Below are 27,343 nucleotides of genomic sequence, written 5' to 3'. Positions count from 1 at the left end.
GTTATTTATTTATTTTCTTAGAATAATGATAAAGCCGCATGAAATTGGGGAAAAAAATAATAAACAAGGGGCTAATAATTCAGGGGGCTATATATATATATATATATATATATATATATATATATATATATATATATATATAGCCCCCAATTTCTGTTAAACGGGGAGAAGATTTTTTTCAACACATTTCTAAACATAATAGTTTTAATAACTCATTTCTAATAACTGATTTATTTTATCTTTGCCATGATGACAGTAAATAATATTTGACTAGATATTTTTCAAGACACTTAGGCTTAACTAGGTTAATTAGGTTAACTAGGCAGGTTAGGGTAATTAGGCAAGTCATTGTATAATGATGGTTTGTTCTGTAGACTATCGAAAAAAATATATAGCTTAAAGGGGCTAATAATATTGACCTTAAAATGGTTTAAAAAAAATTTAAAACTGCTTTTATTCTAGCCGAAATAAAACAAATAAGACTTTCACCAGAAGAAAAAATATTATCAGACATACTGTGAAAATTTCCTTGCTCTGTTAAACATTATTTGGGAAATATAAAAAAAAAAAAAAGAAAAAAAAAATTAATAATTATTAATTCTGGCTAATTATTCTGACTTCAACTGTGTGTGTGTGTGTGTGTGTGTGTGTGTGTGTGTGTGTGTGTGTGTGTGTGTGTGTGTGTGTGTGTGTGTGTGTGTGTGTGTGTGTGTGTGTGTGTGTGTGTAATTGCAGATAGATATGGGGTAGACAATTTTGAAGATTTGTTTTATCATAGTTTGACATCAGAGTTTAATGAAAAGGAATATTTATTTGATCAAATTGCAATCCCAAAGTGCACATCAAACAAAGGGTAGGACTCTCCGGTTCTAACAATTGTCTTTCTGCTCTGTCGTGATCTTTCATTGAACTCTACAGCTTAGTGACAGTGAAATCAGAAACATCCCCCTCCATCACAGCCTCAAATGAGACCAGCCAACATCTGATAACCGGAACTGAAGGAAGCCTGTAGTCTTTGACATCCTCCCTGCAGACATTCATAGACATTCATATATTCTTATATACATTTAATATATAAGAAAACAGCAGCAGCGTGTACGTTTCATCACTTACAAGTATGCCTTCACTTCCTTGTCATTTATCTTCAGAGTCGGCGGGTGTGATCCTTGAATCTCATCATATGAAGCATCAGATTTCCCTTCAAATATTCACAGTGTTTGGGATTTAATAATTACAGAACAATAACAGAACATTATATCAGTCAATGATCAGTCACAGCCACGAAAGCCAAGGCGCCAAAATGGAAAGACATACAAATATCATTCTGCAGTCGTTCTGCTTTTACTGAATCTTTTGGTTTTGGTGACATACAGAGAACCATCTGCTTCTATCTGCCACAAAAATATTATAAGGTTCAGAACATCACGCAATGTCTCCAGAAGTAGTTTTTGGAAAAGACAAAGTCCTGCTTCAAGAGTTCACACTTAGCTCACGATTTATACATAGCTTGTTTGGCGTGCTGTCCCGGGAGAGAGCCCTGAGCTCAAGGTATCCTCGAGCCCAGGGCTCCCTCCTTTCACAGGGCGAGGGGAGACTGAGCTCAGGTCGATCTGAAACTCCCCCGCTGCTGAGGCCAAGGTAACCTTCCTGAGAGTAAGACATTAGAAAAAAGATTTAGGCTTATTTTATCTATAATATAGAGCACATTTGGATGGAAACCAGGGAACCCTGGGGAAACCCACGCGGACACGGGGAGAACATGCAAACTCCGCACAAGAACACCAGATGGCCCAGTGAAGACCCAACGCCATTGGTATTCTTGCTGTGAGGCAACAGTGCTAGTCACTGGGCCACCGTGCCGCCCATTCTGGATAAAGGTGGAAGAAGGGGAGGAGGGGGGTTTCTTCCAGATGAAGATAGTTGTAGAGAGGAAATGAGGATATATATAGTGACTTGGGATCCTTTGATTGGAGGATCATGATTAGCCAATGTCGACCAGCTGGGTCAATCATGAGCACATGCTCCTCTCGAAATTAGTTTAAAATTTAAATTTACTTGTCAACAAGGTACGTGATTCACAGACATATGAAAACCAAATTTTGTTGTACAGCTGGTGGTTCACTTCTGTTTGGCAAAATTGCATTTATATCAGAATTGAACCGGACCAGATTTCCTGCGAACTGTACTCCGGACCACCTCTTTCAGACGGACTCAGGTACGGTTCACGGGTGCACACCCGAGTTCAGAAGACATTGTTCACACACACACAAACACACACAAAACAGAACTCTGACGACAAATGAACCTGGACCAAAAGTGCTAGTGTGAAAGCACCCTGAGTCAATCATTTTCTTCATTAGGCTTTCTGCCATAAATGTGAACTCAAAAAATGGGAATTACGCCAAACAATATAGTTGAACAATAGTTGAACAATATTTTCCATGCTGAACCTTTTCTTTTTGCTTAGAGATGGTTGTTTGATGTAAGCCAGTAACACACAGATTCTGCCAACCCATGGCTCATTATGAAAACGTAGTCCTGTGGAGGTTTCTGGAGACTGCAAAATATGTCCCAGGAGGTAGGCAACGTATTTTTGCAGTTTTTGTTTTCACGAATTCGCGAGAGGCGGTTGTGTGCGCTTTTTCGCATCTCTCGCCGCAGTGTTGCCAGATTGGGCGGTTTTGAATTTATTTTTGAGGGTAAAAAATGACATAAGCCGGTTTTGACCTCCCAAAGAGGTCATACAAACGCTTAGAACAGTGTAGAAGCGCTTGTGATCTCCCTCCCCGACACAACTTCTCAATTACTCCCCCCTCCCCCACCCCTCCCCAACCTCAAGACAGGTTATTGCAGTCTACTGATTGTTGGGCGCCGCTTTTTGGTTTTCAGCGTTTTTTTGACAGTTTTTGGGCTGGAATCATTCAGCCACATCTGACCCACCCGCCTGCTTACTTCCCTAAACCCAACCAACGATTTACAAAAGCCATCCAGGAAAAGAAAAGTCCTCGTCTGATTCCTTTACCCCGTTTTTTAATTTTGCCACATTCTCACCCTGTTATAAACTTGTTCACTTTATTTTTTGGATTCTGTTTTGTCTTACCTGATTTCTTGAACCGCTCTTCCCCGGACTCGAACCCGGTCGTCATGGTCAGCTCCTCTCTGCGTCTCAAGTACGCCGACGTACACGATGAGCTAACCAGACAAACTGGTTGTGGTGGGAAAGCCCTCCACACGGAGGTAAGCGGTCAGGTAAGTGCGAAAAGGAACGACGTCGTACCGCCCCGTAGCGTTCGCTTAAAAAATGAAATGCAGCCATACGTACCTCAGGCTACATAATTCACAGTCTCCAGAAACGTCTGCGGGACTACGTTTTCTGAACGAGGGTTGGATTCTGCGCAATACTGCTATATTTAACATGGTCAAACCGACAGCATTTTTACTGTACTGTTTTACTTTATTTACAAGTGCTGAGGAAGTGCTCACAAATCAGAATATAGCAGGCTGTTGGAAAAGAGGAGCTTAAATAGACAGGCTCCTTAAACCAACCAATTCAGATACAGTGCGAAAACAGCTAATGCTACAATGATTATTACAAGATAATTGAAGTGTTTTGGACCTGAGATTGATGTAAAACCATGTATAAAGAAAGATTTAAGATAGCATAATAGTGCATTAATAATAAATAATTAGGAGGAAGCTCTCATACCTAAAATGCCTGCCAAAACGATGTCTTTTGGTTGTTGCCGAACAGCAGGCCACAGAAACACCTGACCATTTATCTTGTGAAGAAGAACCACAATACGGATAATTCCTACGGTAATGTCCAGCTCATTGTTCCGGAGAATCATAGACGCACTGTTAACAGACAAAAACTGAGGAGTGAATTTTGCTTCAAAGATTAAGGACTATATCACAAACAATTTAGTAAAACAAAGTTTGATTTGTAGAGTTGAAGTCACAATTATTCACCCTCCTGTGAATTTTTTTGGTTTGTTTTTGAAATATTTCCCAAATGATGTTTAACAGAGCAAGGTATTTTTCAAAGGTATATTTCACATCACAGGTATATTTCACATCACAGGTATATTTCCTCTATAATTTTTTCTTCTAGAAAAAGTCTTATTTGTTTTATTTCAGCTAGAATAAAAGCAGTTTTTTAATTTAAAATAAAACAATTCAATATCATTAGCCCCTTTAATCTATATATTTTTTGATTGTCTACAGAACAAAACACTGTTATGCATTGACTTGCCTAATTGCCCTCACTTGCCTAATTAACCTAGTTAAGCCTTTAAATGTCCCTTTAAGCTAGTGTCTTGAAAAATATCTAGTCAAATATTATTTACTGTCATCATGGCAAAGATAAAAGAAATAAGTTATTAGAAATGAGTTATTAAAACTATTATGTTTAGAAATGTGTTAAAAAAAAATCTTCTTTCTGATAAACAGAAATTGGGGAAAAATATACAGGAGGGCTAATAATTCTGACTTCAACTGTACATTTACTATTGTGATTTACACTGTATGAAAAGACAGCATTAATGCTTATTATAATGTTTAATTAACTGCCTAAAAAATAAACAAAAATGTATAATACTTTTCAGCTTTAACTCTTGAACATCTTTATAGATATTTTTGTCTGTTTCATTTTATATTTGAAACAATTTTGGCTGCACTAATACAAACAGCATACATTTTCAGCAGTATTTTATTAGAATTTTAATAGTCCATGCTTTCCTGTCATATATTTATATATGAAGATATAGCCCCCCCATCAATTGAAATAATTGACATTTCAATAATCAGTGGATATTGGTGGGGACACGTCACCTCCATCCATGCTAATTCTACGTCCTTAAAAGAAACAAACTAAAACTGAACTGAAATTTACAGCAAATTTAAATCAAAATAATATCTATTTTAAAAACAAAACCGCATTAACCTTGGTGTTATGAACAAAAATTAAATGAAGAAATTATTCAGAAGAAAATCTTATGAATGCATGATAATTATAAAAAAAATCTGCTTAGTCTTCACTATATAAAAATAACACCTTCCAAATGGTTACTAAAGAGTTTATTTTGCTTTAATTCAAGTAATTGCATATTAAGAAGAAAATTAAGAAGAAAGACAAAACATTTACCCTTCTATGCTGTGTTGGGTCGGTCCCTGGTCCCATAAGAACTCAGAATTATTCTGGCCGTCGCTATATTTAATAGACCTTTTGTCTATTACCAGCTCATAGTTTGATTTGTAATGTAAAGCGATCCTATGGAATCCATTGTGGCTATGTGTGGATTCTCCATTCATAGAGAACTCTACAAATCAGTAAACCGACACAGTAAATATGCAAAATCCAAATGATAGCAAATCATAAATGCATGCATTATAGAGTAAATGTGTAGTAATAACCTGAAGCTGAATCCTCTAAGAGTTTGAGTTTGTTTGGAACAGGAATGTCAAAACAAAGCGGCTTAGACTGACCAACAGCAGGAAGTAGGAACCGATTATGAACTGTTGGAAAACAATCAAATGCAGAATCGTGTTTTTTAAAATGGCATAATAAATAGGTTTATTTGAGAGATGTTTACATACCTGGCACAATATCAGCAAGACTTGTAGCCTTTGGCAAAGTTCTCCTTGGCATATGTGTGGGCAATACCACTAAGGCCAAGAGAGAGTTTAACCATTTAAATGAGACTTAAAGGGGTAGTTCATCCGAAAATGTTAAATTCTGTCATCATTTACTCATTATTTCATTGTTTCAATTTCCTTTATGAGTTTCTTTCATCTGTTGAACACAAAAGAGGACATTTTGAAAATTCTGGAAACCTGTAACCATTGACTTCCATAGTAATTGCGTGTCCTACTATGGAAATCGATGGTTACAGGCTTTCAGCTTTCTTCAAAATATCTTCTTATGTGTTCAACAGAGTAAAGAAATTAATAATGGCTTGGAACCAATTGAGGGTGAGTAAATAGTGAACTATCCCCACAGTTAGTATATTTAACTGAAACAAGTCTACTTACCAGCAGATCTCATTACCTGGTCTAAAAAAGAGGAGGGGTTTGTTGGTTGGTTATTAAAAAAAATGTAAAAGCCAGGCTTTTTATAATACAGTTGAGTAAAAACAGTACAGCGACTGAGCAAAGCACTCATTTTGAAATAGGTTATACAGCATGCAGTCATCAGTAATTAAGGTGAACTAAATTAGTTTTGCGGTATTAAAAACACATTGATTACTTCCTAAATTTCCACAATAATTACTTTGACAAAACTAGTGTTACATTTCAATCATTTTCTTTTCAAACTTCGCAGATTTTTTTCCATTTCATTACTATTGGTTTTTATATTAATAAAGTAATTTTAAAAATAAAGCATTGTAAGTGCAATTATAAACACATTATCAAGAAATATTGTGGGGTTTTGTCACTGAATGTCAAACAAGAGCTGATTTCAGGCTGAAATTGAATAGAGTGGAGGAACTATGACGTCAATTTGTTAGCAAAAACCAGGAAGCGAGTTAGCATTTTAGCAGTTCTGTTTAGCAGTCAATGGGGAATTTTAATGGGATTCCGGTTAAATCGCCTAAATAATGTTCGTGGCTAACACAAACTCAAGATACTTTCACGTTTTATTCTATGACATAAAACACATCAGTTACATCAGTGTTTCCCAACCCTGTTCCTGGAGGCACAACAACAGTACATATTTTGGATGTCTCCATTATCTGACCCATTCATTTCAGGTGTTGGAGTCTCTTCTGATGTTATGATAAGATGATTCAGGTGTGTTTGATTAGGGAGAGGTTGAAAATGTGGACTGTTGGTGTGCCTTCAGGAACAGGGTTGGGAAACACTGAGTTACATCACACTCTTGATTTTTTTAATTGTATACGTTTTTTTAAAAAGACGGTTGCTATCAAGTTGCTAAATGGGACTACAGGCGTTGTCGGAGACATTATACGTCATCGAGCTGAACTGGTCTGAAACACAACTCGCTTGCGTTGGGCATTTGGATTTGTCTGTTATTTAAGTATTTTCATGAATAGTGTTTTATAGTTTGTAGTATTTTTCTAATTGGGAATTCATATTGTGTGTAGATAATGCATTCACTTGTAAATACTGTCAAGACAGATTAATTTGTTGATTATTTATTTTAATTAAAATTTATTATGGAGATACAGCTTACCAGTGCAGCCTGTCTCTTTCCTGCTCTCAGTACTGCAAACGTGTGAATAAGTATGTAAAATTCATATCAAGTCATTTTAACGTGATCATCGTTTTTTTCTTCTTCATCTGAACACATTTAAGTCTGTCATAACTGCAATATTTACACTCCTCCTTAAATTGTATAGCATATGTGACTGTATGGGATGCTTTTCGCTGTACTTCGTGACAAAAAAAGAATATTGAATGTTGTTCTGTGTCAATGATGGAACTTGCAGGCATACAGATGTGTCCCTTGTGCCTCATTTCTGTCGTCTATTACTAAGGTAAGCAGGCTGTGTTCACGCGAGCGATACACCTATTTAAATATGGCTTATGATAATACTATTTAGGCACATATAGGCATACAGTTTTACAACAACTGTAAAGCAAAACCAAACGTATTTCCCACTTAAAAAACTATCCAAAAGGCACGTACGTCTATTTGTTTTTGCGTATTTATTTGTTTATAATATATAGCGTGGATTATAATATATACACCAAGAGAGTAAATCGTTGTCATGGACCATATTTCTAAAAATAAGCTTGAAAAGTTGTCCGTAGCAGGGCGGTGCTGACACCACAGACGAGCGCCCCAAAGACACTGTAGTTTGTTTATAGCCTAATGTTAGCTTTTCAGTTCTTTCGTTTGCATTTAAGATCCAAAAGTAATAAAAGTTGTATTTCGTGTGAGGATTATCCGGCTGGACAAAACGTGTAAGTGTAATAAACAGCGTTTGAACACAGAGCTTATTATTTGCAATCTTCGAAAAGCCCATGGGAAAATCCTATAGGGATATTATCGAGGGAACCAGTTTTATGCTATCAACTGATTAGCCTACAAAGTGATGTCATATTTCTTCTGCTCTATTGTTGTTATTATTGTTGTTGTTGTTGTTGTTGTTGTTGTTGTTATTATTATTATTATTATTATTATTACAGCAACAGTGTCATACACACCATTGGTCCCAACAAAATCTAGAAAAAAAAGTTTAGACATTATAAACACAAGATGACTTTCACAGTGTTTCATTTGAATCATTTTCTTTTCAAGATTAAAATTTCAAACAGTGTGGTTGATTTATGCTTATATATGCCTTATTTGATTTTTTTCAGTTTGACTACTATTGATTTTGACATTAAGCAAATTAACAACAAAGCGTTGCGAATGTTATTATAAACACATTCTCATTAAATATTGTGAGGTTGTCACTGAAAATCAAACAACAGCTGACTTCAGGCTATTATGGTCATTGATATTATTACAGCAACATCATACGTACCATCATAGTCAAAAGCTAGAAAAGAAAAAGTGTCTAGATTATAAAGACAAAAAGAATTTCATTTTTATATAATTAGCACTTCATTTCCATCATTTCTTTTCCAGATCAGAATTTATTTCAAAACATTTTAAATTTTTAATACATTATGCCTTATTTAATATTTTCATTTTGACTACTATTGATTTAGATAATAATAAAGAAAATTAACAAAAATTAAACATTAAAAAAATTTATAAACACACTTTCAAGAAATCACCAAAAGTCAAACAGCTTTTTTCTTTAGGCTGACACTGAATTATTATTATTATTATTATTATTTTTATTATTATTATTATTATAAAATTGAAATACATACCATCAGGAACAATAGAAGCTAGAAAAGATGAAAGTTTAGTCATTTTAAAGACAATAAAAGGTTTTATTTTACATTACTTAGCAAGTGTAAGTGTTTACACTCAAATAATAATTGTTAATTAGACAAGGGACTTATGATATGTACATAACTGCTGCTGTTTATTGGTTTTAAAATAGCTGATGGCAAACCAGAACAGAAAACACATGAAGCCATTACCTTGATGGAAATGCCTGAGATATGATCCACCTGAAAAAAGTATTTTTGTCACGTAATCATAGCATACAGTAGAATATAGGTCTATTAATTAGTTTTCTTTCAATATGTGTGTGCATACCAAGACGTCCTGCACCAGGTGGAGCTGGTGGACCAGGTGGACCGGGTGGACCAGGCAGACCAGGTTGACCAGACATACCAGGTTGAGAATTAGAGAAAAAGTGGTAGTGACTAAATCCCGGTGCTGTTTTATTAAACAAATAAAACAAATGAATGCAGATGCAATGCAGCTGATTCATGCAAAAGAAAAAATGTTGATAAGCATCTTTACACAGGAAGGACAGCACAGAAACCAAACCTGAAGTGGCATAAGCTCACCAATATATGCCTTTACAGTGACCGTTTAATGTGGCATGTATGTATAGTCTTTACACTGAATTCTGAGCTGACACAGACCTGCTTTAAGGCCACCTTAATTCAGCTGTGTAAAGTTGACTATCTATTCTAAATGCATGTTATAAATTGTATTGTTTTGTAATTTTGAAAATAAATAAATTAATTAATTAATTAAAATGATGTTTTTTGATAGCTTATGCTGGACTATATGGACTATAAACCTATATGTTTTTCGCATCATAGGCTCATTATCGGAAAACGTACCACTATATACATTTCTGGAGAGCACGAATTATGTAGCCATAAGTACACCGTTCGCGGTATGACGCCGTTCCTTTTCGCACTAGCAGCTGACCGTTTACCTCCGTGTGGGCAGCTTTGCCACAGTTAGCTGTTTGTACAGTGTCTTGCAGCATACGACGGCAGACTTGAGACACAGAGAGGGGTTGACCGTGTCGACGGGGTTCGAGTCTGGCCAAAAACGATTCCAGAAAGCAGGTAAGACAAAAACTAAAGTAAATAACAGGGTGAGAATGTGGTAAAATCTGAAAACGTGGTAAAAATCTGACGAGGGCTTTTCTTTTTCTGCATTGCTTTTTATCAAAATGCTGTCGGTTGGGTTTAGGGAAGGGAATGAGTGGGTTAAATTGGTCAGTTGGTTAGTCAGTCCAGAGCAGCTGCTGTGGTGGTCATGAAGGAGTAGAGAGCATGCGTTTGATTCCTGTGAGACTCCAGGGACAGACGAGTCTTTGCTGACGTCCAGCGTTCTCAAGCCTCCGGCGCCTAGACTGCAGCTCTGCACAAGTTGTTTGACCATAGGTGAAATGGTCGTGCCCATCTGAGCCTGGTTTCTCTCGAGTAGGGTTGGGTATCGTTTGGAATTATTTCGATACTGGTGCTTAATCGATACTTTTAAAACGGTACCGGTGCCAAAACGGTGCCTGAACCGATACCTTTAAGCCACAAAATTATGGTGGATGACTCTTGAAAAATCTTTTATTTGACAAAATCTTTAAAAAAAATAATTTTAATAGAACAATATAATTAAAGTTAAAGTAAACATTAATTCATATTTTATATTTGCATTATGAAAATACATTAGATTTCTTCTAACCTGTGGAAAGGCTGTCATCAAAATACTGAACTCTAGGGTTGGGGCTTGTGACTATGTTTACATGGTTATCAGTAATCTAATGATTTGCCTTAATCTGAATTAATCTGAAGACAATAATTAAATAATAAGACAAAATAATTAAATAACTTAAACTCAAAATAATCTTCCTTGTTCATTTATTTGACAAGTAACTTTGTACTGGTCTAGGATAACACATTTCTAACATGCAAGTACATCAAGGCACATTGTTGCACGTGTAAACTTTGACAGATAGGCCTACAGTTGAAGTCAATTTATTTTGCCCTCCCATTCATTTAAAATAAAGTTTCTGAACATTTTCACAGAGTTTCCTAATAAAAATAATTATTCTGGAGTCATAATAAGTCCTATTTCTTATTGTATATTTCTTGAGTAAAAGCATTTTTTTTTATTAAAAATTATATATATATATATATATATATATATATATATATATATATATATATATATATATATATATATATATATGTATATTTGAAATACACAACAAATCAGTTACAAAATAATTTGACTAATTTCAACTTTCGTAGTTGACTGATTAAGTCTTTAAATTACACTTTAATCTGAATAAAGACTATAAAATACTTAAAGGGACTTTGTTTGAATACAGCTGTCTTGCAAAATAACAAGTAAAATGTTACACACTGACTGTGCCTGAAAACTACATTTGATCAAAGTGTTATCTGTTCTTTGGTACTTGCCAACTGTTTGTAAATTCAATACTGCACTTCCTAACGCAAAACTCTATACACTAGATTTCTCATTAATAATGGTCTCTGCATAGCCGAGGACTTCCTATATTATTATAAGTGCGCACATTGCTGTGTCAGAATCCTTGCTAAATACACTTTAGAGCACTTAGTTTAAGGAAATTTGCGTGTTGATCTGAAGAGAGTCACTCTTGCTCATCGAATGGGCTGGACTGCCTACATGCGTTGTGTGCATCCGTTCCCTAAGCAACAAGAACAAAAGCCTGACCCCGCCTGTCCGTATTCCTCAAAGTTGTTTAAAATTAAATGTTTAGAGATGGTGTAACAATGCGTACCTATGTGTGCCTTTGTTGCACCCCTTGATGCTTCTTTAGTCCTTGTCGCAGCACCAGTGGCACTGAAATTAGGCACCTAAATTCATATGCTAATTTGATCCGGTACATACCGGTTAAAAAGGTACCGGTGCTATAATGGCACCAGGTTTCGGTACCCAACCCTACTCTCGAGGTCGCCACATGGTTCGGGGCTTGTAGAGCTGCGCATCAAAGCATTTGCTCTCCAGTGTTTGGACTCTCAGCAGTGAATATTAAACCACACTGAACTGAACTGAACTTAACCTCTGAAAACTAAACTGACACTTTTTCAATTCACTTTAATCTTCTATGTGAAGCTGCTGTGAAACAATCTACATTGTAAAAGCACTATAGAAATAAAGATGAACTGAATTGAATCAGTCAGTCAGTCAGTCAGTCGATAGCGGCCTCTGGTGGATTTACGTGAGAACAACATGTCCAAATGGCACTCACAGAGGGAATTTGAAATCTGAAAAATCGTACACAGAGGCTTCTGGTGGATTCGCGAAAACAAAAAACGTGAAAATAAAAAAAAAACGTGCCTCCAGAGACATATTTGCCGCTCTCCAGAAATGTATATAGTGGTGAGTTTTCAGATATTTTCATCTCAAAATCCAAAAACAATATAATTTAACAATATAACAATATTTATTTTTTATTTATATATATATATATATATATATATATATATATATATATATATATATATATATATATATATATATATATATATATATATATATATATATATATATATATATATATGAAGTTATTACTATTTTAGTTTTAATTAGCTATTCTACTCCAATCTGAAATACATAAAAGCAAACTCTACTTCACATTCACTGCAATAGGTTTAGTTTTATCATTTTATACTTACTTCCACTTGGACCATAAGGTACCAGACGGTGACGAGTTGCTAATTATAAAAACACAGATAAAATTGTTTATGTCAATTAAATTTGTAGTATTTAAAATCAAATGTATTTTTACATCTAACGTGAAGAACAACAAAGAACTTCATAGTGAGTATATCAGTACGCTTGTAGGAGGTGCAAAGTTTTATTTTATTAGATGTATTGAAAACCTACGAAGCTTAATTTGTTTTAAACTTTACATTTGGGCTGTGCTACGTTCATTCATTCATTCATTCATTTTCCTTGGGCTTTGTCCCTTATTTATCAGTGGTACAAAGCAGAATGAACCAACAACTTATCCAGCATTTGTTTTACGCAGTGGATGGCCTTCTGGAGAAAACCGGAGCACCCGGAGGAAACCCACGCCAACACGGGGAGAACATGCAAACTCCACAAAGAAATGTAGTATTTTTTATTATATGCAAATTTATATTTGTTTAATAAAAACGAGTTTAGATTTGTCCCTGTCGGTTTTGGAGACGTCGGCATCACCACATGGGCCATAAGAATAGGACGTGTGTTTGGATATTACTCAGTTTTTTTGAGCACACTTTGTTTTTGTTCATTTATTCGTTTGCTGGAAATTAGAAATGAATTTAGAAACAAATCTTTATGCTTAACAAACAAAATTAATTATGTAGGCTAATTGATGTCTTTAGAGGAAAGAGTACAAGACCATTTCCTTATCCATGTAAGTATAAAGAGAAAGTAAAGAGGCCGAATGGAGGAGGCTCGTTCTTTATCCTCTTTATCTCGCTATTGAAGCGTTCAGTTTTTCCACTTACAAGTTCCGACATGTTATTAGCAAATGCGCCATGGCGTGACTCAACTGGCTCTTAAAGGGAATGGGAGATGAGACGGTTAGCGGTCTTTTGACGGTCAAAAGATCTGTGGCGACCACCGATAAATAAGTGACTAGTCCGAAGAAAAATGATTGAATGAATAAAATATAGTATCATTGCTTGGAAATGTTTTGTGTTTTGATACATGTAATGTTTATAATTCTTAAAGTGTTACGTTCTTTTAATAAAGCTAAAATATCCGCTTTGGCTCTGATTTAAATCGTCATCAAGTTTAATTTCTATTGTCTATGTGGCATGGAGATTTATATGTGGTGCATTAATGCACTGAATCTTATTGTTGATTCAAGTAATTAAATAACTTATTGAGTAACTTATTGAGTTACTTTTCAAACAATTTAAATAAAATTCTAATGATGTAACTAGTAATTAATTACTATTTTGAAGTAACTTACCCAACACCGGCAATATAATATATTACAACCAAATCCTGTCGTGAAAAAGGTAGTACTACACAATTATCCCACCAGTTTTATGTGATACTTTTGATGTTTTATCATATGGAAATTTTGATAAGGGAGATTTAAACCCCTTTCAGCTTCCTCCTGGCACCATTATTACAATATTAAGAGTGTATTTAGTTGTATTAAGGCCTGAATGTGTTCATATACAGTAACTTCTCACTTGGATGTCTGGGCGATTCTCCACCCTCTTTGGGTTTGTCTGCAACATCCACTTCACCTTCCTGTGGCTTAGTAACAACCATAGAGGTAAGAGGAGTGACAAACTGGTATGTCAGAGAGAGTTTAAGAGCTTCTTTCTTTTCATCCTCTTGCTCTTGTCCTTTGAGAAGCACCCTAAGACAGAAAGATGTCCTCAGTGTGCATCTTAAACAAAGAATTTTTATGTGATTGTTATAAACGTACTGTCTTTCCAGGAGCTGCTTCACTGTAAGGTAGGCCCAGAGTCGCTGCAAGAAATCTTCATTCTCTGGTTTGACGTCACTGGCGTCTTTCATCACCACAGTGTCTTGATACATTACATTATTGGCTTTCTGCTCAGAAATAAATATTGTTTAATCAGAAATGTTGTAATTAGCATATTACGTTCAATTTTGGACTCTCGCTTTTCCAGGGACTGTGCCATATTTTAGCTTTATTTTTTTGTCCAGACTTACTTTAAAAAGTAATTCCTTGTTTCGTATTTCATTGCTTCTAAAATTTGTTGCTGGTAAAAACAGCCTATAATTAATGGTAGCTAATAAATCATAAATGTAATCAAAAATCGAAATCATAAATGAAAAATATAAGGAATGTTGAAACAAACAGTAAAAGCTATTGACTGAATAATTATTTCAGCTGCAAAACAATGTCACTTAAAAGCTTGTAAACTGTTATGTGTGGTAACACATGCTGACAAAATGACCTTTTACTTAACCTCAGTTTGACAACAAATACCATGCAAACAAAACACCATGCGACATGTATTACAGGTTAAGTATGATTATTTTGCACATGTGTATTTCAGAGTACATCACACTGTATTTGTGTGTATGTGTGAGTGTTTCCATCAGGCGTATTTTAAAACTGGTGATGGGTAATGGAACGAGCTCATTAATATTCATGACCATTCCAAATATGGTCAAATAAGACCTTTCTTTCATGGGCGTAAATTCTAAGGTTCTACATAGGCTTTTTTTCTGGAGAATATTTGAATTACGAACTAAGCCACATGACATCTATGGAGATATCAATTTAAAATCAATATATCAATGCATTCTACACTGAAATAAAATATATACTTTGAACCAACTTGAAAAAATAGTTTCTTACAGCTAAAATTTGTAGTTTTTTCCTCAAAGCATGATTTAACTTTTGCTCAAACTTTAAAATTTAGTTGAAAATATTTATTATAAAAATGTCATTCACACAAAGTAAATATATTGCTTACTATATATACAGTTGAAGTCTTTTTGTTTTTTAAATATTTCCCAAATGATGTTTAACAGAGCAAAGAAATTTTCACAGTAGGTCTGATAATATTTTTACTTCTGGAGAAAGTCTTATTTGTTTTATTTCCGCTAAAATAAAAGCAGTTTTTAATTTTTAAAAATCATTTTAAGGTCAAAATTATTAGCCCCTTTCAGCTACATTTGTTTCGATAGTCTACAGAACAAACCATCATTATACAATAACTTGCCTAATTACCCTAACCTGCCTAGTTAACCTAATTAACCTAGTTAAGCCTTTAAATGTCACTTTAACCTGTATAGAAGTGTCTTGGAAAATATCTAGTCAAATATTATTTACTGTCATCATGGCAAAGATAAAATTAGAAATGAGTTATTAAAACTATTATGTTTAGAAATGTGTTGAAAAAAAATCTCTGTTAAACAGAAAATGGGGAAAAAAATAAACAGGGGGCTAATAATTCAGTGGGGCTAATAATTCTGACTTTAACTGTATTTATATTTATATGTATATTGGCGGATGGGGTTTTTGGGAAGATTCTTCAAAAACGAAGATAAGGGAAGTAAGGTGAAATGGGCAAAATTAATCTGATTGGTTTATCGATGATCGCAGATAAGAAACCAGCCGCGATCACTCATATCATATGCTCCTCTCGAAATTAGTTTATAAAACTTCACGTAGAATTTTGCTTTGGGCCAACCTGCTGGTTTAAAGTAAAAATACTACTTTGAGAAAAACAAATGTTTTTAAGATTACAAAGGGGGTTAGTTTTTGCTTTAAGGTAAATTGAATTAAACTATTTAAAATGAGAAACCTTAATGTTTCCATTTAATCCAATATAAAGATGTACTTTGACTGAAAGATATAGACGTTTCACATTTTTAAGTGTACTGCAGCTTTAACGAGATGACGAGGATCTTACTGAAACTGCGATGACTTCAGTTGTGAAACTCTCCACATTGTTGTCTGTAATTTGTCCTGACACCACAATCTCAGAGCCGTTGAAGTACAGGCCAAAGCTGGACTTGGTAAGGTTTGTCCCTCCTGGGTATTTAAGCTGAATATCAGTGAGGAGAGGGACGGCAACTTCATCATAGAAGCCCTTCAAAACAAACAAACCAAAATAAAGGATTTACATACACTACAAACAGGATGAATTCTCAGCTGATTCTCTATAGTCCACCTGAAGCTGTAGATCAGCATCTGAATCCTCATAAATCCTGCGAGCAACTCCACTATTTTCCAGTGACATCTTTGTCAGGAAGTCAAAATTAACATCGTATCCAAAACCAAGACAATAGAGGGGAAACTTTGACCCAATTGCCTCCTTCACATTAGCCATTATCTTCTCTATGTTGGTTTCACCTGTTAAAAAGAAAATGTATATCACTATATGTATGAATATCATTATTATGAGTAATCTGAAAGCAGTGGGCACAATATGGTATTTCTTAACTTTGTCTCCAACACACAAACACAGGAACTAAATTGGTCTTGATTATGATTCACTGGTAATACAACTACTTTAATTAGGTCTAAGCATAGGCCTGCTAATTAGATTGGAATAGGTACAGTAAGAAATAATTGACTCCGGTCCATTGAAGTAAATTTTAGTAAATATGTTCCATTTTAAGGGCGGCACGGTGGCTGAGTGGTTAGCACTGTCACCTCACAGCAAGAAGGTCGCTGGTTCGAGTCCCAGCTTGGCCAGTTAGTATTTCTGTGTGGAGTTTGCATGTTCTCCCTGTGTTCGTGTGGGTTTCCTCCAGGTGCTCCAGTTTTCCCCACAATCCAAAGAAATGCGCTATAGGTGAATTGAATGAATTAAATTGGCCATAGTGAGTGTATGTGTGAATGTGAGAGTGTATAGGTGTTTCCTATTACTGGGTTGGGGCTGGAAGGGCTTCCGCTGTGTAAAACATATGCTGGAATAGTTGGCGGTTCATTCCGCTGTGGCGACCCCTGATAAATATGGGACTAATCCGAAGGATGAATGAATTTTCGATTAACTCAATGGACCAGGGTCAATTCTTTCACTTATACTTCAGTAACCACACCTAAAAACACTGTTTAGATGTTGTATTTCAAGACATTTGTCAGGTTTTTGTCTTCAAACTGCTCTTGTGTGTCAAACTAGATTCTTACACATCTCATCAAAACCCCTCTGTTATGTTTTGATTATATTTTTGACTGATTTATCTGTGAAATACCTGAAATCATACAGTGATGTTGTCAAAACATGTCTGGAACTACTTTAGTGTTCATCTGGAAATATTCTATATATTTTTTGTATTAAAATATAGTAATTGCATACTTTAAAATGGTAAGTAAATCAAGCAGAATCAAGCATTCAGCATACCCATGGCATAGGGGAATATTACTGTATGTAATCAATATTATAGTTTTTCTATGCATGAATACCCTGATCACAAATTATGTAGCGAGAGGTATATATATATATATATATATATATATATATATATATATATATATATATATATATATATATATATATATATATATATATTGGATTGCTTTTGAAAACACTATCAGTTGGGTTAAGGGAAGGTGGGGGTGGGGAGATTGGTCGGTTGGTCAGTCAGTCAGTAAACAGTGGCGTCTGGTGGATTTACACAAGAACAACAGGCACGAATGGCACTCGCGAGAGAAATTTGAGATCTCAAAAAGCATACACAGCGGCCTCTGGTGGATTCGCAATAACAAAAACTGCAAAAACTGCTCCTGTGACACTTTTGACGCAGTCTGAGGTCAAGAGCACTCTAAAGCAGGTTTTCATTCAGGATGTCTCTGTACATTGCTGCATTCATCTTTCCCTCTATCCTTACTAGTCTTCCAGTTCCTGTTGCTGAAAAACATCCCCATAGTACGATGCTACCACCACCATGCTTCACTGTAGGGATGGTATTAGTGTAGTGATACGCAGTGCCTGGTTTTCTCCAAGCGCAACGCTTGGCATTTACTCCAAATAGTTTAATTTTAGTCTCATCAGACCAGAGAATTTAGTTTCTTATAGTCTGAGAGTCCTTCCAAATTCCTTGTCCATGGCAAATTCCAGTTGAGCTACTATGTGCCGTCTGGCCACTCTACCATACAGGCCTGATTGGTGGATTGCTGCACAGATGGTTGTCCTTCTGTAAGGTATAGACAGAGTGACCATCGGGTTATTGATCTCTTCCCTGACTAAGGCCTTTCTCCCCGATCACTCAGCTTAGATGGCTGGCCAGCTCTAGGAAGAGTCCTGGTGGTTCCAAACATCTTCTTCTTACGGATGATGGAGGCCACGGTGCTCATTGGAACTTTCAGAGCAGCAGAGGTCTACAGACAATTCCTTTGTCTTCATGCTTGGTTTGTGCTTTGACATGCACTGTCAACCCTGGGACCTTATATAGACCGCTGTATGCCTATTCAAATCATGTCCAATCAACTAAATTTACCACAGGTGAACTCCAATTAAGCTGCTGAAACATCTCAAGAATGATCAGTGGAAACAGAATGTACCTGAGCTTAATTTGAAACTTCACGTCAAAGGCTGTGAATACTGATGTACATGTGATTTTTTCAGGTTTTTTTATTTTTAATAAATTTGTCACAATTTCAAGAAATCTGTTTTCACATTGTCATTATGGGGTATTGTGTGTAGAATTTTGAGGAAATAAATTTATTAATCCATTTTGGAATAAGGCTGTAACATAAAAGAAATGTGGAAAAAGTGAAGCGCTATGAATACTTTCTGGATGCACTGTACTTATGCTATCTGAGTAGTGCTACAGTAAAAAGCTTTGAGCTTGTGTTTGTCAGTGTGAATCTGTGCCTGAAGTGGGATCTCCATCAGTCAACAGGATCAGGATGGAGGCTGTTCCCTTTCGTGGGTTTCGATTGATCATGTCCACTCCTGCTAAAACAGCAGCATTTATGTTTGTGGCTAAAGGGACATAAAAACATAGTAGTGTCAGTGAAGTGGTTTCCATTACAGGTTTGAGCAAAGATTTTTAAAATGTTCTATATGTTGATAGAAAAAAATCCAAATTAAAACGTTTCCATTATCCAATGTTATGCAACTAAAACGTAAATGTCATTTTAAAAATCATGACAGATGTTCATAGATCGTGTCCTATTTCCCAACTGTAAAAAAAAAAGGCAATTCAATCATAACTTAAACATTAAAACAGCTATCATAACATTATTTATCCATTTGTGGACCTTTTTGGATTCTTTGAAGCTATGGAAATTAAAAATTTAAAACAGGAAATAAGACTATTGATATTGTTTACATCCTTCAAAATGTTCTATATAAAAACAGCTACTTTCATTATTTCATGCTCATTTATGTTAATATTTAAGAGCAGTCACATGTGATTTGTTTCTCAAATATTATAATACAAAGTTCCAGAAGAACAGATATTCTTTCAGAGTCATCCCAAGGTAGACAGTTTCTACAAATAATTGCGTAGTTACAGTCATGGCCAAAAAATGTTGGCCCCCCTGATATTGTTTTTCAGAAAATCAAGTATTTCTCACAGAAAAGTATTGCATTAACATGTTTTGCTATACATGTTTATTCCCTTTGTTTGGATCTAGATCTCCAGAGATTGACTTGTAACCTTCAGATTGTTGATATTTTTCCACAATTATGGAAACTGTCCTCAGACAGTTCTCTTCTCCCCTTTCTGTTGTCCATGCTTAGTGTGGCACACACAGACACATAACGCAAAGCCTAAGTGAACTTCTCTCCGTTTTATCTGCTTTCAGATGTGATTTTTACATTGCCTACACCTGTTACTTGCCCCTGGTGAGTTTAAAGGAGCATCATATGCTTGAAACAATCTAATTTATCCACAATTTTAAAAAGGTGCCAATAATTTGTAGCCCATTTTTGGCACAAATGTCAAATAAAATTTTTTTTTGCACCCTTTTTTGTTTTGTTCCAATACACACAAAGAAAATAAACATGTGTATAGCAAAACATGTGTTAATGCAATACTTTTCTGTGAGAAATACTTGATTTTATGGAAAAATATCAGGGTTGTCAACAATTTTGGCCATGACTGTACATCTTAAAACATAGGTGTCAAATCTAGTTGCTGGAGGGCTGCAGCTCTGCACAGTTTAGCTTTAACTCTAATTAAACACACCAGATCAAACCAATTGAGCCCTTCAGGCTTGTTTGAAACCTACAGGTAAGTGTGTTGAAGCAGGGTTGGAACTAAACTGTGCAGAGCTGCGGCTCTCCAGGAACTGGCTTTGTCATCTGTCTTAAAAAAATAATTATGTGATTTGTTTTCTGTACACCAAGTGACCCGAAAACATAGAAAAAAATGTTTCCAAGTATGTTTTAGTGAAATATTGATGTTTCGCATATTTTAAATCCGTAAATTAATTTTTAGCAATTTGAAGGGTAATGGAACTGCAGCGATTAAGAGGTACAACTTAATTTCTCCTTGTTTAACTTTAGCAGCTCACCTCCTCTATCTTGGATCTTTTTCACAAAAGATTTTGCATTCTCCAGGTTTGCCTTGGTAGCTTGAAGGAGTTCCCGTTTCCAAAAGTCAATTTCACTGTCAAAGGTGATCAATCCAAAGTGGTCATCCTCATCTAGATCGCTCAAAATCTTCAACAGCGCCAAACGAGTCTGACAAAACCCATATGCTTTTGTTAGAATGTGGAAGTTATGATTGCATACTCGCATTTAAGGATGCAAGAGTTCATTAAAAGGTTCTTTGGTTGATGTGGCTGAAATGTGTTCATTTACCTGATGCATTTTTCTGCCGTGCATTGAGCCACTCCGGTCAATGATAAACACCACATTTTTGGGAATACGTGGAACATCAGAAGGTGCAAAGTAGTGGACGAAGTAGCCATTCGATATCTGAGAGAAAAGAATAGTGAATATCATGTACTTTTATTAACTGCAACTTCTACAGCAAATTCAAATTTCCTCTGGAAATACAAATTATATTTGAATATCAATAAAAACCTGATTATATTTTCTCTAAATTTAGAATGGAAATTTCTTCAGGCATTTTATATACATTTTCAGACAACACAACTTATTATAACCTCCGAATGGTTAATAAATCAATATTTGAACAAAATAACCCTGGTTTTAAATCCCAACATTCATTCATTTATATTGCTTTGGCTTAGTCCTTTATTTATCAGGGGTCACTACAGCGGAATGAACCACCTACTATTCCAGCATATGTTTAATGCAGCGCATGCCCTTCCAGCTGCAAGTCAGTACTGGGAAACACCCATACACTCTCACATTCACGCCCTCATACACTAAGGCCAATTTTGTTTACCCAATTCACCTATACTTCATGTCTTTGGACTGTAGCTAAACCGGAGCACACAGAGCAAACCCATGCGAACATGGGGAGAACATGCAAACTCCACACAGAAACGCCAACTGGCCCAGTCGGGACTTGAACCAGCGACCTTCTTGCTGTGAGGCAACAGTGCTAACCACTGAGCCACTGTCCCGCCACTTAAATCACAACAAATGAACATTTTTTTTGTTTCAATCAATTTTCTGTACATACACACACACTTGTACAACTATCTTTATGGGGACTTCCAATAGACATACTTATTTTTATACTGTACAGACTTTCTGTACAGACTTTCACAGACAATCTTCATTTTACATGAACAAAATACTTCATACTATGTGATTCATGAGCCACGTATGTTTCCCACAACCTCAGCAACACAACGTACACACACACTCACACACACACACAAATTGAAAGTTGCAAGAAAAGTTACTAGACTTATCTAGAATAAAACAAATATCAACTTTTCACTTAAATACATACCTAGTTCATCCAGAGAATGTACAATAATTTTCACAGCTGTAAATTCTGGTAACACTTGACAATAACAGCACATGAATAATGATGTATTAATATGTAAACTAAACATGACTTTATTATGAATTAATAATGAGTTACAGTGTGCGCTAATCATGAACTAACTTTGACTACAACACAAGTCACAAGAGTGAATAACAGCTACAATAATTACTTCTTAGTTCATGTTGTTAGTTAATGTATGAATTAACATTTAAGTTTAAGATAAATGTAATCAACATGAGCTGTTAATGTATAATTATGTCATGACTTTACTTGAAGGGGGCACATCACCATTAACTCATCCCTACTCATGTTGACAGAACACTTTTCTATTGGTTTTCAGTGTAAACGCACTAGACGGACGTGCATAAGGAGTTTATGAGTAGTTGAGAATGGGTTATTTATGATGTAAGTCATGATATTATTATACATTAACATATGAGTTCATGATGGTTAAATTAAGCATAAACTAATGTAGTAACTAATACATTAATTAACAAACAATCATGTTCTAACAAATAATTAAGGTAGTCGTTATTCACACATGAACTCGTATTGTAGGTAAAGTTAATACATGATTAGCACATGCATGAGTAGCACACCCTAACTGATCATTAGTTCATAATAAAGTAATGTTTAGTTACATATTAACACATTATTATTCATGTACTGTTATTGTAAGGCGTTACCTAAAATCCTTTTATATTTTCACTCTCCCTAATGTGATTTAGGAGATTTATGCTAGTGAATAACATACCTGGACTTCTCCTTTAGGATTTCCTCTGTTGACGTCATATGTTATAATCAAATCTCCATTCAGCCCATTTTCGGCACAGTTTGCACACTTGGTCTGTTGGTCTTCAGTGGGGTAGAAGGTCACCCACGCCTAAAATAAATGTTTTGGTCATCTGGTGATGCTATGAATTGTAAACAGAACTTTATACCAGCGATTTGACCTCTGCTTACAAATTCTTACATCTTTATCTGCTCTGGTGGTTTTGACAGCGCTGGCCAGATCTCCGGTGTTCAGATCTCCTTTCACCTCCAAGAAGGAAATTCCTGGATTCTCTTGAATGTGCACGTCTATCTAATGTGAGACAAATATCATGTAATTGTTAATTTAAATACTTTATTTATTCATTCTTTTTTTGTTTTGTTTCATACCTTGAAGTCCCTCACTGGCTGCATTGGTTGGGCGTTGATGAGCAGCTCATATTTGCCAAGACGGCGCTTTAAAAGTTCCTCGTAGGTCAACTCAAAGGTTACTTTACTGTTTGCAGCCACTGTCACTGATGTTTTAAAGTCCTCTAAAGTCCGTCCAACAGATCTGAAATAGAAATGAACCCCAAGACATTTCTAACCATGTTAAAAATGGATGTTAGGCTCACTTGTGTTAAAAAAAACCTAGTACTTGATCAATCCAGCACTTTCTCCTCGAGACACTGCTTTATTGTACTGCTCCTGAGCTTGCTCTTTTTTCTTCACAACTCCATCATATGTCTTCCCCTCTATGGTCCTGTGGAGAAAATGAGACAATGTCAATCATACTTAAAGGTATAGGTCACCCAGACATGAAAAATCTGTCATCATTTACTCTTCCTTCACTTGATTTAAACCTGTTTCTTTCTTCTGTTGAACACAAAAGAAAACATTTTGGAAACCAATAACTTAGTAGTTCATTTCTTACAATTGATTTCAAAGTTTTCAGCTTTCTTCAATTTATTTTGTGTTCAACAGAATAAAGGTTTGGAAGCACCTGAGGGAGAGTCAGTTTTCATTTTGGATTAACTATCCCTGTAATACAGTCACAAAAATATAATATTTAATAATATAATAGGTTTTATTTGCAGTAATGCCTTAGGAGAACCATTCTTGGTTCTCAAAAGAACTTTCTCAGTGTGTAAAAATTCATCAATATACACTACTTGACAAAAGTCTTGTTGCCTATCCAAGTTTTAGGAACAACAAATATTAACTTGACTTCTAGTTGATCATTTGGTATCAGAAGTGGCTTATGTGAAAGGCAAAGGCCTCTAGATTTTGCTTATTTTACTAAAATAAAATATGATCATGCCTTGATTTTTAATTGTTTCATTATGACAGTAATGTCTGACTTTGCTTAGACAAAAGTCTTGTCACTTAAGAGAAATAATGTACAGTATAGAATATAAAGTCATGGTGCAGTGGAAACAGAATAGTGTGTATGACTCCCATGAGCTTGGACGACTGCACCCATACATCTCTGCAATGACTCAAATCACTGATTAATAAAGTCATCTGGAATGGCAAAGAAAGCGTTCTTGCAGGACTCCCAGAGTTCATCAAGATTCTTTGGATTTATCTTCAATGCCTCCTCCATCTTACCCCAGACATGCTCAATAATGTTGCAATGTGAACCAGAAAATCAGAGCACATCACATCTGACCTCAGGTCTTTACATTGGTTCCCAGTTACATTCAGAATATTAAAATTGCTTTTATTTTCTAATACTTTTTTTCTGTTATTCTTGATTATGTGAAGCACTTTGAATTACCTTTTTGTATGAAATGTTCTATAAGAATAAACTTGCCTTGCCTTACATTATCAGATTGACCAAACATGACGCCCACTACCTACTGTAAACAACATCTCTTTTTCTCTACAGTATAAAACAGTACTCATGTTTACCCACATTCTGAACTTGCTGATGAAGGCATTCTTGGGAATCTTGACCTCAAACTGGATCTCTTGAGGTTCACTCAGTTTATTTGCCACACGACTTGTGATGATTGTTATGGCGTAGCGACTGGACACCGTGGAGTTAATATAGAAACTGTAAATATCCACATTTTGTTTCTGTAAAAACATCAAACAGTACATATTAAAGCATGCTCATGCTGAAACAGAGAGTGATTGGCTGGTGCATGTTTACTCCTATTTTGTGTGGGACTGCTCAAATATTTACAGCTTGAAAATAACAGGCCTTTGGACTAAAAGGCAAATAAGCTTTGATGAGTACATCAGTGTAAACTGTTGAGCAATAGATAGCTCCGTTTGTTAACCGAGACAACTTTTTTCCATCAATCATGGTATTATTGACAACAAAAATTTAATTACTGTGGTATTTTGACAGGATACAGAGCAAATGATTGAACAAAGACTGAGGTAACTCTTTATTTTGTTTTAGTAGACTCTCTGCTTAATATCTGCTGATACTGCTCCTTCAACAGACATTTAACTGACTATAAGAAACATTGCAAGTACATGTCAACTTACACTAACCCTAACCCCAACCTAACAGTCTACTTATAATTTAATGAGAATTAGGTGGCGTGTAGGTGCAGATGTAACTTAAATTCAACAAATAGACCATCAAAATAAAGTGTGACCAAGACTGATTATACCACAAGCTAAATCATATTAAATGTAAAAATATGATGCACTGCTAATATTTTATTGAACATACAAGACATTTTGTGAAGTATCACTGAAACGTTCAAATTATATATAGTCAAGCATATTATTATTCATATCCTAGGCAAATTCTGACCTAAAATTTTTGTTCAAATGTAAATCAAAACTTTTATTTGAAAACTTTTACTTTATTTAGTCCCACTATGATGCAGCTTGTACATCGTCTTATTATTTTTTGGGAGAAGCCTGTGTCATTTCCTGTCAAAAATAAATAAATAAATAAATAAATAAATAATAAATAAAACAACAAATAAATAAATAAACCACTGGTTGATTAAAGCAGTGGTTCTCAAAGTGGGAGTTGGGACCCCTTGGGTGTCAGGAGACAATGAGGGGGGGGGGGGGGGGGGGGGGTCGCTTGGTGATTTCCAAATATCTCATATATATTAATAAACTATTAGAATGACCATATTTTACCCACAACCTACAGAAGATAAGTTTTTAATTTATAACATATTTAATATACTTCATATTTAATAGTTACATAAAAAAACATGCAAATAAAAAGCCATCAGCCTTTCAATTCCTTTTTTTCCATTGGATTGCGACCCCTTGGGTTATTATTCTAGATTAGCATCATAGCAATAGCATTAGTTGCAGCGGATTGATTTTACGGTATGTTGTTAAATTTTGACACCTTTATGGCACTCACATACATTAAAAATAAAACCAACGACTGAACATGGAGGATGATCTCCAAGTGGTGATCAATAAAATTATACAAGAATACTCTTGTGCTGTAAACATTGTGCCCACAATTCTCATTAAGTGAGGTCAATATTAAATTAAACAAATAATGATTATAAATATATATATATATATACAATATATGGTTGTCTGCTACATTTTTTGCGTTGTCAGTATGCTATTTTATATAGTTCCTATTGTTCTGTGCACACCATCATGTGCAATATCATTAAAAATGGATGCTTTCTTATGATGCAATGCTGGATTTTTAGATTCTTCCATTGGATTTCTTCATATTTCAATGTCACATGATCATTCAGAAATCTTTTTTTCTGATTTGCTGCTAAATATATATTTCTTAACAATCAATTTTAGCACAATGCGAAGTTATATTAAAAAAATACCTTTACTGAAGAATTAAATAAAACATTCTAAAAAGGATTTTTAAGAAATGTAAATCTTTTGTCATTTAAAAACTGATATACTTCTACTTTTAATCAATCACTTTTGCATCTTAAGTAAGATTTGATCCTCACCTTCTCAACAGGAGCTGAAGTAGCTGAGATGAGAAAAACACCAAAGAGAATCAGTCTGAAAGCAACTCGATCCATCATGACTTGCGCAGAAAACACAACTCAAAACACACACTGCTTTTAAACTCATGTCCACGTCATTCTATTGGCTGTTATTGACCCGAAAAAGAAAACTCCCCCTCTGTTTACAATCAGAGTCTCTTGAACCCCACAGAAATCAATAATGGGACATGCTTTAAAAAAACATGTACAGTTGAAGTCAGAATTATTAGCCCCCTGTATATTTTTCCCCCAATTTCTGTTTAATGGAGAGAAGATTTTTTCAGCACATTTCTAAACATAATAGTTTTAATAACTCATTTCTAATAACTGATTTATTTTATCTATGCCATGATGACAGTAAATAATATTAGACTAGATAGTTTTCAAGATATTT

At 35.1% G+C, this 27,343-nt stretch overlaps 1 protein-coding gene across 7 annotated transcripts; it reads right to left on the bottom strand.

Moving 5' to 3' along the window:
• Positions 1 to 791: 791 nt before the first annotated feature.
• Positions 792 to 27,014, bottom strand: itih3b.2 (inter-alpha-trypsin inhibitor heavy chain 3b, tandem duplicate 2). Of its 7 annotated transcripts, none has more exons than XM_056467992.1 (26): positions 26,911 to 27,014; positions 24,906 to 25,069; positions 23,646 to 23,750; positions 23,399 to 23,561; positions 23,211 to 23,321; positions 22,992 to 23,120; positions 21,130 to 21,246; positions 20,841 to 21,009; positions 19,192 to 19,302; positions 16,543 to 16,724; positions 16,282 to 16,461; positions 14,316 to 14,443; positions 14,074 to 14,246; positions 12,553 to 12,591; positions 9,182 to 9,304; positions 9,064 to 9,093; positions 8,848 to 8,865; positions 8,493 to 8,525; positions 8,170 to 8,187; positions 6,031 to 6,051; positions 5,596 to 5,664; positions 5,413 to 5,514; positions 5,144 to 5,318; positions 3,707 to 3,855; positions 1,114 to 1,198; positions 792 to 1,027 (listed from the first exon to the last, which is right to left on the bottom strand). In XM_056467992.1, the coding sequence occupies exons 1-26, from the start codon at positions 26,986 to 26,988 to the stop codon at positions 913 to 915; spliced, it is 2,787 nt and encodes a 928-aa protein (XP_056323967.1). In that variant the 5' UTR covers positions 26,989 to 27,014; the 3' UTR covers positions 792 to 912. The 7 variants fall into 7 exon arrangements, with proteins under 7 accessions (XP_056323967.1, XP_056323968.1, XP_056323969.1 ...); XM_056467993.1 differs by having other exon boundaries at positions 8,493 to 8,507; XM_056467994.1 differs by lacking the exon at positions 8,170 to 8,187.
• Between the last annotated feature and the right edge of the window lie 329 nt (positions 27,015 to 27,343).

The sequence above is a fragment of the Danio aesculapii genome, chromosome 11 (genome assembly GCF_903798145.1).
Source record: "Danio aesculapii chromosome 11, fDanAes4.1, whole genome shotgun sequence".
NCBI lineage: Eukaryota > Metazoa > Chordata > Actinopteri > Cypriniformes > Danionidae > Danio > Danio aesculapii.
Note: the sequence above shows the minus strand (reverse complement) of the source record. Positions and strands in the feature narration are given on the sequence as shown.